Source organism: Stegodyphus dumicola, chromosome 7, assembly GCF_044657685.1.
Source record: "Stegodyphus dumicola isolate Sdum_Otavi_A_Nest chromosome 7, ASM4465768v1".
Classification (NCBI taxonomy): Eukaryota; Metazoa; Arthropoda; class Arachnida; order Araneae; family Eresidae; genus Stegodyphus; species Stegodyphus dumicola.
Window position 1 is genome coordinate 181,448,858 of NC_140774.1, and position 13,054 is coordinate 181,461,911.

At 32.4% G+C, this 13,054-nt stretch overlaps 1 protein-coding gene across 1 annotated transcript in view; it reads left to right on the top strand.

The window, feature by feature from the left end:
- Nucleotides 1-677: 677 nt before the first annotated feature.
- Nucleotides 678-13,054, top strand: part of LOC118195430 (acidic leucine-rich nuclear phosphoprotein 32 family member A-like) — a 47,582-nt gene continuing 35,205 nt past the window's right edge. The window contains exon 1 of the mRNA XM_035366734.2: nucleotides 678-853. Coding sequence (XP_035222625.1) covers nucleotides 806-853 — 48 coding nt within the window. The 5' untranslated portion in view covers nucleotides 678-805. The remainder of the gene's footprint in view (nucleotides 854-13,054) is intronic.

Genomic DNA, 13,054 nt, shown 5'->3' on the forward strand with positions numbered 1-13,054 from the left:
ACGCAGATGACGCAGATAATTTTCTAACTGAAACTCAAACAACGAATATCGAAAATTTTTATGAGAAAGCTAAAACCTGTATCTTTTTTCTTTCGAACTTAATCTTCGAAAATGACACATTTCGCTTTCCTATTCCTTGCTAGATAATCTACTGCCTCGTCTGTTTACATAATTATGTTTTAAAAATGTAACGGCACCGATTTAGTTTTTCTATAACAGCGCCTATTTGTTTATGTTGGCTTAAAAATATGTGTCATGTGAAATATGGAGGAATATTTAAATCAGACACGACTGCAACTATTTCTTCATGCTTTAACACCATGTCTGCAACATTTTCAAATGACACACACACATTTTTTCTGTTTTATTTAAACTATTATATACGCATCAGTTCACCATAGTTTATGTTTCAGCTCGATTTGATTCGCTTCCACAGAGATAAGTAGAAAAACAATCTTGTTCACGTTGATAATCATCGAAATCTTTGCATGTCGACTTTGATTTTAAATTATTCCATGGTGTAAATTGTATTTTTTTTTTTTTTTTTTTTTTTTTTTTTTTTTTGCGTGTGTGTGTGTGTTTAATACAAACTACTGAAACGATAATTTGCAATGCTCGAAGAAAGGGCGCTGGGGTAAAAAATAAGACCTTCTCCGATCAGCTTATCTTTAACGGTGACCGTGTCTTCCCCCGACAAATTTGAACTGCGAACTTGGTCTTTGAATTTCGTCCATTGCTCGATTTTCAGTAATTTCTGTTGAAAAGTAGTTTTTCTGTGTGGTTTTTGGTTTTAATTCGTAAAAAAATGGAGAAAAGGATTGAGTTAGAAAAGAGAGGTAAAGATCCTGCACAGGTGAGGGTATAATTTTTTTATGTATTATGTTTTTTATCAAGCGTGATTTGTTACATAGTACTTTCGAATTAGAAGTTTAAATTTCAAGTGTAGTTATGTCGAAATGTTGAATACAACAATGAGAATTAGCGAAACCTACAGCCAAATATGTTTTGTTTAATTAATTTATTAATCAATTTAATGTGTGTACGTTGTTTGTATTTAGTAAAGCGCGGAAATATACATCAACATTGAATTGTGACTTTGGCGCCATTTTGCCATTATTTTAAAATGGAATGTTGCATTTACTGCATCCATTTTATGCTCGGTAGGATATATTAATTTAAAGTATTTTTGCATTTTAATGGTTCTACTGTGTTGTTTTAAGATAAAATTTATTTCTAAATCATCAAAATTGTTGTTTGTTTCAGAATTTTTAATATTTTTTATTTAATATAGTTTTCTTATTACGAGTTCTTAAATTCTATCTATATTTCTTCTGCATTTATGTGGTGGAATATTGTAATGGGGTAATACCGAAGAATCTAAAGTCGTTATTTAGGAAATTTAGAATAATTTATATATTAGATTTTGTAAAAAAGTGCGTGTATTTTCCCTATAAAAGAATTGGAATTATTTTAAAACTTCCCCTTGTGTAATATTTAAAAATATGTATTATATAATTCTGATACTCTGAGTTTCCTTTAATATGTGATATACAGAGGTGTAAGCTTGCTGTTAAGGTCAAAAGTGAACTGTTATTATTATTATTATTATTATTATTATTAAGTGTAGACTATGCATAGCTTAAGTGCAGTTTATTGGCTCATTGACTGCAGCTTGCATTGTATTAGGCAACAGTGTTATTTTTTAAATGTAATATGAAAGAGAGAACAATCATTAATTTTTAAATTGCATATTTTAAAACTATTGTATCATGCAAATAATCAAAGAATTAGAACAAAAAGCAAAGAAGGGTATTTGTGCACATATTTTTTCTCCGCGTATCTCATTCATATTAAGTTAAAATTAGTTAAATTGGTAGTTACATAATAACCTGTAATGTTCATTAATATTGCTGTATTTATTACTGCAGTTTGTCAGTATTTCCTTGATTTAACCCTAGCATTGGAACGGCTTGTGTATAACCCCATTTTTTCGCCAACTGTAAATATCGCCAATCTGTAACACTGTGGTCTGGCAACTTGATGTAAGCAGCAGAATTGAATTTTAGAGACGGGTTCTGAAAATTTCAAAAGATTTGCCTGATGTACCCCTTCATCTGTGTATTCAGAGAATAAATCCCCCCATATTTTAAAATGGATTCATCTACATAGTGATTGTTTTTGTCTGACTAACAAAGGTAAACTCTGAAAATCTACCTTTGAAGGATGCATCAAACCTTTTCCTTCTAACTGTTAAAATTTATGCCAGCCTAATAAAAGAACTGACCAATCATAACAAAGCAAATACAAACTGACATTCAGCATACAAGTTCGTTGGGTTTGCTGTCTATTCATCTTCTCTAAGTATTAATGAATAAACCGAGTCATGAAAAGTAGCAGAGAAAATGATAAACGTATTCTAGGTTCAAGTTATTGGAAAGATAAATCATTAGGGTAAAATCCTAGTATATGGTGCAGCCTTGGCACGATTTTGAAAATTATCAGCAACATCAAAGTAACCCATTTACTACTCATGTATGTCATGTTTACTGCTTATCCAAAAGTAGCCAAATCCCGTGTGCACCGTATACTGGGATTAAAGCATCATTAGGTGTTGTAAAGTTAAGATTAGGGGGAAAGTGCAGAATCACCCACTGCTTGGCACATTTTTAAGAATCACACAAACACTTTAAAAAAAAAGTCATAATTGCACAAATTCGGCATTGTGCACTCCCTTGACTTTGTCCATGTACACATCGATGTGTTTTCACTTAAAAAGGCAAGGGAAATTGACAAAAATCCAATTCTTTTTATTCTTCTAAAAAGTGCCAAATAAGTGAGCAGTTCTGCACTTCACCCTTTAATATGTAATAATTGTTGAATGTAGCTTTCTTTTTTTAAAAAAAAGTCATAGTTTACTGCAGTTAAGGTTTATTTATCTTAATATCCAGCGGTTGTAAAATTTCTGTGATGTCAGCCCTCCCAAGATCACAGAAAGGTATTGTTTCTGAACTTTTTTTTTTTTTTTTTTAACAACCTTTTCTGATTGATGTGTGCAAAACCTATCCCATATCAAAAGGGAAGGTTTCCCTAAAAGTGCACCTGTATTTTTGCACCATACATTCTGAAACCAGTCTATCATTAAGGTGTTATCCATCCAACCATTTTTGAGGGTGCAAACAAGAGACGAATATATTGTCATTTTTGGTAATGCTTTACACTTGAAAATAATCATGGTAGGCAATTTATTTTGGTAAAAATATATTTCAGGGTGTCCCTTGGCAAAAATTGGTGATTTGGCAAGCAAGGCATAATTTCAAAATGGCTGCTACACAAAACAAAAATAACAAGTTAAAGAATTGCGCAAACTCAGTGTCCATGTATGCATCGATCAATTTTCACTTCGAAAAAATCGGGAGAATGATGACTTCGTATAATGTTAAAACTAGGTTACTCATTGCCAAAATGGAATAAAATTTGTAGCGAATTGAAGCTTATTAAACTGCATTTTAAATCACACAATGAAATAAACTTAAAAAAAAAGGAAATGCATGTTATCGCATATATGCACTACAGAAAGGAAATATAGACTTACCATATTTAGAAATTTCTGTGTCTTCAGTCTGGCACACAAAATTCCTTAACAGCATCCAAACACTTTCTAAAATTATCTCAACTGGAATATGCATACTGCCATCACCACATAAATTCACAAAAATAACCTTCGTAATGCTGGACTGTCTGTGACATTTCTTTAGACCAGGGATGTCAAACTCATAGGTATACTTGGGCCAAACAAACAAGGTTTAACTTTAGGCGGGCTGCAAGAAAAAAAAAATCAGTGGTTGATCTTTGGATTATGGTAACTTGGCAATTTTTTGACGAAAATTTGGCGACCAACTCTGCTACAGCAACCCTCTATTTTTTTTTTCGCCGCCATTTTGTCTTCACGAGGTAAAGACATGTTTCTTTTCTTTTTATTTACTCAATACTTTTTCCAACAATCTACTAGCCAAATTACACTTATGCTAGAAATTTTATGTAATAAAACTGCTTAATCATGACAAATATTAACTGCAAAATTGGGAAAAAGTGAGCACATACACATAAACCATTTACACATCAACTTATATTTACTTTAAAAAAAATCACAGAATTGCACAAAAATAGCATTGCGCACACTCTTCACTATATCCATGTACGCTGCTTTTTTCTCATAAATTAGAAAAATTTCACGAAAATGCATGAAAATACTCAACGTATTCTACTCGAACGTATTCCAAAATACTACAAACATATAACTCACAAAATCACAATCATTAAATTAAAAAACACTACTTAAAATATAAATAAGCACATGCATTTAAATTAATAAAAATTAGATTACAATCCTTATTACTTTAAACTGAATCGTTGCTAATAACAATTTTCCAATGATATCATATTAATTTATTTACTCCTTACATTTAGAACAATGCATAAAAATAAGATCCTCAAATTATTAAAAATACTAACTTACCTAATCTTCAGAATTTTCATTACGTGGCACGCACACTTCCACTATTTCATACAACACACAATGAAGCTTAATACAAAATAATATAGCACTACAGTTTTCCAAATTCCCCCCCCTTTTCCGATTAAAGAACAGTAATTTGTCCATTAATCCGCAATTAAGCATTTCTTTTCAATTACACATAAACGTAATAAAAATTTCGGATTTACTTTATATACGGCCATGGGATCCAAATATTAAACAACACAGCTTCACAGAACATAGAATGAAACTACTCCTATAAAGTACAGCAGATATTTTTACAATATATCCCCTTTTCCAATTAAAGAAAAGTGATTCGTCCATTAATGTCACATGACATATCTTATGATCTCTCATTTCCCTCACACAAAATAATGCGTAATCGGAACTGAAAACTTCTCACTTTATTCCCAAAGTCCTAGGTAGTAACTTTTATCGCCTCCAAAATGTCGCCAAACTACCTGTTACCATATTCTAAAGATCAGCCGAAAATTGTTATTAGCACTGATTTAGTTTAAAGTAATTAGGATTGTAAGCTAATTTTTATTAATTTAATGTATGTGCTTATTTATATTTTAAGTAGTGTTTATTAATTTAATGATCGTGATTTTGAGAATTATATGTTTGTAGTATTTTGGAATACGTTTGAGTAGAAGTAAATGTGCATGGAAAGAATTTAAGTATTTGACACTAAGTATTTGTAACTATTTTTAATGTTTGCGTATAAATTCGTTGGTGACGTTTATAATATAATAGATAATTTAGAGGTAAAAGCTTTTGGATATTTTATTTATTTTATACGTGGAAATGTTCATTCTTCGAAAAGGTATATACTTTTTCGCGATCAGGTAATTTCATATATGTGCTTTTTACCGAGTTTAAAGATTAAGAAAATTTTCATGCATTTTCGTGCAAATTTTTATAATTTATGAGAAAATAGCAGTGTAGATGGATAAAGTGTGTGCAATGTGCAATTCTGGGATGTTTTTTTAAGTAAAAATAAGTCGACGTGTAAATGGTTAATGTGTATGTGCTATTCTGAAAAATGCGCAAGGAGTTTGTGATTATGCACTTTTTCCCAATTTTGCAGTTAATATTTGTCATGATTAAGCAATTTTGTTACATAAAATTTCTAGCATAAGTGTAATTCGGCTAGTAGATTGTTGGAAAAAGTGTTGAGTAAATAAAAAGAAAAGAAACATGTCTTTACTTCGTGAAGACAAAATGGCGGCGGGGAAAAAAAAATAGAGGGTTGCTGTAGCAGAGTTGGTCGCCAAAAAATCGCCAAGTTACCATAGTCCAAAGATCGACCGAATTTTGCTTTCAAATTTGAGTTGCATTGAATCTCGATCACATCTATTTGCATATGGCTGGGTACCGAGTCAATACTTATTGAGAAAATCGAAGAAAACAAAAAAAATTTGTCTTCGAGGGAACTAAAATCATTAAACCTCGTTTCAAATTCAGTTGTTAAATTTGCAATTTTTTCTGCTTATTTTTGATACGAACAAGTATCATCTAAACTTGATTTGTTCATGCTGCATGTCAGGAAGTACGTCAAATCTTCATTTTTAATTTGTTTTTCCCAAAGAACTAGTTGACATTTGAATGCTTTAATTATGTCAAACATGTTCGTAATGATATGATCTTTTCCTTGTAACGATAAATTTAAATCAGTTAAGTGTTTGGTTATATCAACCAAGAAAGATAAATCGTGTATCCATAGTGGATTGTAAAACAAACTTATGTCTTGATTTTTCGTTTTTAAAAACTGACATATTTCTTCTTTCAAATCCCAGAATTGTTTGAGAATCTTGGAGCAAGATAACCAACGTACCTCGGTATAGTAGGACAAACCCGAATATTCACTAACTCACTTAAGAAAGCAGTGAATTGATGCTGATTTAAACCTCGAGATCTTATAAAATTTATAACTTTTTTTATATATGACCAAACATTCTCCATATTTATTACTTTCGTGCATAGAACTTCTTTATGTATAATGCAATGCATATGATGAATGTTTGAACCGTTCAATTTCACTAAGGTTTTTTCTTAGTAATGCTACGAAGCCCTTGTTTTTCCTGGTCATTTATGGAGCGCCATCTGTAGCTACAGAATTTAATTTTGCCAAAGGTAGATTGTATGTCTGCAAAAGTCAAAAAACACAAGTAAATGTATCTTCTCCTGTGGTAGTTCCAGTAATTCCTCAAAAATGTTAAAATTCTTGTCACAAGAACGAAGAAACACTGCTAATTGAGCTTTGCCACTAATGTCCGTGCTCTCGTCACAGGCAATGGAGAAACTTTCGAAACTAGATGATTTTGCTTTGATCTGAAATTTGCAGCTAAATCAGTAACTCTTTCCGCAACTGTATTTCGAGACAATGAAATTGATTGAAAAGCCTTCACATTTCCAGGACAAACAATTTCTCCAGCTTTCATTAGGCATTCCTTGATGAAATCACCATCAGTAAAAGGCTTCGAATGTTTAGCTATCAACTCGAACAAGACGTAGCTTGCATGTACCGCCGCTTCACTTTCTTGCAATACTTTACTAAACATGGACTGTTGCTTTTTCACTCCTAACTTGAGCTCTTTCAACTTTTCTTCTCTCATTAATCCTTCGTAATTGTTATATTTCGATTTTTGTTGTTCTTAATGGCATTTAATATTATATAACTTTGGTACATTAATAGTATTATTACATATCAAGCAGATTATTTTATCTTTTATTTAACAGCAAAAATATTCTAATTCCCATTTTACTTGGAATATTCTATGTTCGTCAGCGATTTTTCGTTTAATTTTACTACCACTTGGTTTTGATATAGACATACTGAATACAAAGGGCTGGAATAAACACGGTTAACGTTAAAAAGTTAACAAAAATCTATTCTTTCCACAAGAGATAAATCAAAATTTCTTCTTCAAAAATATTCTAACAATATCAGAAAATGTCAAACACTTGCAAAAATCAATTCAAAACAGAGAAACTAATTCTATCTCACAGCGAAATCGCTACAAATCAATCACAGCATTAAGTAAACAAACAGTTCGCTAGAACTACAGCTACAACTGAGATGAGTTGTTTGTTCTCGGCTTTTATAAGCTTTATAATTAATTTCTCGAATATACTGGAAACATCTATAAATATCTGGATTTTTGTGGATGGCAACAGCAATTACGAGATATTTATTTATTAGGTATTAAATGCACACGCTGTTCTATTTTTAACCTTCCAACGCAGCTGTCTTTTCAAAAATCGTCTGTGTTGCTAAGGCAACATGAAGCAAATCTAATTACAATTCTAAATAAAAAAAAACTAAATAAATAAATAACTATGAAATCCGTAACAATATGAATTAAGTAATAATTAATAATAAAGCAAAGTGCATGCACCAATATATCGTAAAAAACCATGATTGGAAAACTGAGACCATGAGTTCGGACACGTTCGGCTATCGGGGGATGAAGTTCTGAGTGCACGTGTCCCCCAAAAGCCGAAGGTAGCTGAACGCAAGCTACTCACATGCATTTGTAATTTAAGTAGTGTGTGTGTCAGCTCGCTGTGAGTAATCTAACAACACTGAATAAATTATCGTTAATTACGTAGAAGTAAACATTTCATTTTTTTCTTCGTCGATATGTTATTTTATTATTATATATTATTATTAGACGATGTATTGGCCAGGCCGCAAAAATATTTGTTGTGGGCCGCATGCGGGCCGTGAGTTTGACATCCTTGCTCTTGACGAACCCATTCAGGGCCATCTGAATGATCTTTACATTCAGCCATACACATTTCCTTCATACAAACAGGGCACTCATAATGACTACAGAGTAAACCTTCATTTACACATCAGTCAGTTAATGCTTTTTTCCCTTTTGTTGCAAATCATACAGAAACTTCACATTAATCTTATCACATGCAGCCATTTTATGGCACAAAATAAGCAATGTACTTCCTGACATTCAATACAGAAATAAGTTCATACAAATATTTTCCCAATCAGTAAAATTTACCACAATCGCATCATAAAAGGGTTTCCATAGCATTCAACTTCGGAGGTTACCATAATTATTAAACAGTTCAATCCTTTGTGTGATTCCTTGCCGATGTGATCCTCATACGGGTAAGTAGTCTCACGTCACTGTATTGTGTGTGATCTGACTTCGCCTGTTTAAAACTAGCAATGTGGACATCGGAAATTAATTTGAATCATATATATTGTATTCTAGTAAAACAGTTTCAAAGTCAAACTGGCGATCAAATCATAGCATACTTGCCAACCTATGACACTCAAAAATCAGGAGATTTTTTTAAGAAATCAGAAGATTTTTCACAATGTTAAAAAGACTTTTTAAATGATAAAAATATAGTTTTTAATAATGAATTAACTTTAAATAGTTACTAAGTCTTAAATGCAAGCAAAACAAAAATACCTTAGACATAAAAAACATTTTTATTACTTTCATCGTTTAAAAAAAAAAAAAAAACTTTAATCAGTTTTCATACAAATGTTATGGACAGTGGCAGATTTTGCTCTCGTTAAGAAAGAAACTTCATAATTTTGTTCATAGCAATTGCCACGTAGGCCTGCTTTCGCTAATAAAAGTTTTTCTAATGTGTCATCACTAATATTAGGTCTAAATTTAGTCCTCGTTTTCGCAACAACACGGAAAATCCTCTCACACACCGCATTACTATGGGGAACTGTCAAGATGGCCAACATAATTCTAGAGAGTTCACTATATTTTAAAATTCCATCAGCACCTTTCAATTTTCCAATTAACCTCCACTGGGTGTCAATCCTAGCTGATTTTATAACTTCATCCAAGTTTTCTAATTGTAAACTGCAAAATTGTGACTGCAGTATATCAGTAGCAACATCAATATCATCATCTTTCATGACTAAACGAAGTAACACAGGAAATCTGTTCAAAAAGTACCTTATATCAAAAAAAGATGCATTTGTTAGAGCAGAAACATCAGCAACTTTAGTATGCAAAATCACTTCATCGTTTGACTGGAAATTTATGTAGTGTGTAATCACATACACGACAGAAGTAACTTCTAAAATGAAGATAAAACTTATTTTTGTCTTCTTCTGAAAGTTCTTCCACTACTTTTGTAGTTGCAGCTCCTATTACCAAATCTTCATCTTCCTTCTGATTTTCTGTTTCACCATAAATCACATCATATATAGAATTACAAGACAAAACACAGACTGGTTTTACAAACTTTGATAAAATGTCTTTAAACAGATCATAAATCATTGATTGCAAAACATGAATTAATGGAATTCTGCTTTGTAGAATTGTGTTCAGAACATCGAATGATGGCAAAATGAATTGTAAAAAAAAAGAGCAAAAAGCTTTGTTAAAGTCCGAAGGAAAAACCATAAATATTCGTTCTTCACATGATAAACTTACTGTAATCGGAAAATGTTTCGTGTGTTGAGCAATTTTTTTTTATTTTGAGAGAAATTTGTATCAGCTTTACGCTTATATTTTGCAGTATTATTTTGAGAACTGCCAGTTGAATTGCTGAATGATGCAGAAATTACAAAAAATTAAAATTTTTCTCATTTCAGTATTATGCAGCTGTTGGAACTGTTTCAATTTTTCCTTTCTTTTAGAACTCCTTTCAAGATAATTATAACTATCAACGGTACTTTTCCGTTTTGCCGGCGCAAGCGATAAAGTCGCCAATAATGGTACAACCGATGCCAAACGGAATATTCTTGCTGGTAACCTTTTACGCTTCATTTTCAAAACAAGTCGCAGCTTTTTCTTATCAGATTCATTGTTTCTTTCAATAGTGGCATATACTTGCACAGAATTTTTATCAGATAGTTCAGTTTTATGTCTAAGGCCATTTTCGGTAATTAAGTCAATCAGGATGCAATCACAGCGCTTACCCGAAGCCGAAAATATAGAAAATGTAAGTCAAGGGTTAAATTCATCAATTCTAATGAGAATGCATTAGCGAAGTAAAGCACTGCAGCTTTACATAATTTCTGAGTGAGCTATTCTTACGCATTGAAATATTTCTTGCATTTAAACTTGTGTTCCAAATTAAGATTTAACTTGAAATTAATGTAGATAATTACTGCGAGCATTAGATTTTTGTAGAGTGGTTTAAGTGAGATGAGATCGCTTGGGGTCACGTGATATGAACCGGCGAATCAAGATGTTGAACCATGAAAGCATAGTAAATTCTTAAATTAATGTCTTTTTACAAATTTACTGTCTTTATTTATTGGCTTTTTATAAAATTTTAAGCGATATTAAAATGTTTATGCCTTCAAAAAAAGAATTCTTAGAACTAACATTTTTTTTAAATATTTTTTATGTGTATACTGTATGTTGTCGCCAATAAAGTCTGCTTGGCGAGATTTGCGCTGGCCAAACGGAAAAATACCCTATCAACAATGTGTTCATCCACATTTAATGGTAAAGAAGCTGCCCCTTTTTCAGCTGCTAAATGTAAGAGGTGACAGGTGCACCTCATAATCTGCAAATCTGAATTTGCCTTTCTTAAGATGCCTGCAACACCAGTCTTCAAGCCTACCATTACTGGTGCATTATCGGCACCAAGCGCTAAGCAATTATCCAGAGGGACTGCATTTAAAGTTTTAATAATTAGATGTGCTATATTAAAGCCTGTGGAATGTCCTTCTAAAGTGGGGTCAGAAAGTAAACTGCACTACTCAATTTCTGAAGACTGTGGATTAAAAAAAGAAACAACAATTGGATACAGTTTTGAATTGTATTATTGCTTCCATCCGTAGAGAGGCAGAACGGAGCTGTTTTAATGCAATTAGTAACTGAAGATTTATTTTTCAAACCCATTTCTTTAACAATTGCACCTGTTTTGGTCCTTGCACTTGAGTATTTCTTAGCGATTTCACTATCGGGAAACATTTTTCTAAATAAAGCTGCAGCGTGATCCGATGCATTCAGTGGCAGGTTGTGCTCCAGTAAAAAGGCAGAGAACAGACATTCTGCATTAATCACTTTTTGGTCTTTTGTTTCCGAAGAAAAATTTAATTTTTCGTTTTTTCAAAACAACTCATGTTGTCCTTGTGTTTTTGTGTACGCACATGTTTGAGAACATCTGCCCTTCCACCAAGCGAAATCGAAAAATCGCAACGACAGATGGTACACATCGCAAATTTATTACATTTCCTTGAAGAAATAATGGAAGGAAAGTCAACTGTGTACGATTTTTGAAACGTGCACGAATATTTCACCTTTCTCGCAGACATATCAAAAGACGATAATTTCTAAAACTATTTCCTAAAGGCACGTGTACTCACACAACTCAGGACAAGATGAACGAAATAGCGAAACATCCAAAGAACGGCCAACGGCCTTGAGCTTGCTTTGTGCTCATTGGCTAATATATGCCAGATGACACGCAGTGGAGCTCGATGCCCATTGGACAACTGGAGAACGACGTTGCTGGATGCGTATGCTGTCAATCACAAAGCAGAAATTCTCATCTGATTCGCAAGGTTTCATTTTAGATGTAATCTAGAGAAAATTCAGTTGCTTTCAGACGTTTTTGTTCATAAAACGAAGTATTAAGCCAAGTTCCATAAAAATCGTGAGAAATATTAAGAATAAGAAAAAGTCGGGAGAAATATATTGTAAATCGGGTTGGCGGGAGAGCGGTCGAAAATCGGGAGTCTCCGCCTAAATCGGGAGAGTTGGCAACTCTGTCATAGTAATTTTATGCTGCCCGCAAATATACTTTCGATAAATTAGCGTTATGACAGATTTTAAGAAAAATTAATAGAGTTTATGGTCTGCGGTCCAGTTTTAAGTTATATTCATTACCCAAAACTGACAAATCTAGAAATAGGGCTAATTAATTTACACTGTGATTTAAATCTTGTTCAGTAACTTTTATTAATACTTGTCAAAAGATATACAGTACAAAGTCCTTAATCGGAACTCCAGCGATTCCAGATTATAGATCTTCAATTTAAATCTGGTAAGATGGCATGCAGAAATTATACAATTAAAAATATGAAACCATAATTTATGAAATAAAGAGCAATTATGATCTAAAGGGTGTCAAAATTTACAAAAAAAAACCTTATATTTATTTGTTTACTTTATTAAAAATTTCTTTCAATGTAAGTTGTTTAAGTTGCTTCATTTTTTTGTGCTAATACTTTCTCTTTAATTCTCTCTTCTATAAACAGACATAATTTCTTGTTCAGTTACAAAGTTCCACTGTTCAAATCTTGTAATTGCTGCATCGAGAAGACCGACTAACTTGTCAATCGGAATTTTTTCGTTTTCAATAATCTCTCTGTCGCTTTCTTCACTATTGGAAGTGCACATGTATAAATGCTTTACTGGCTTTACGCGCATGTGTAAGTTTGTGACCTTGAGGCCCGGATTATAAATAATTCCGGATTACGGACTTTGTACTGTATATCTTAATTTATGAATTTTTGCAGTAAGAATGCTCTCTGTTTTTGAGTACATTGACCAGAGAAAA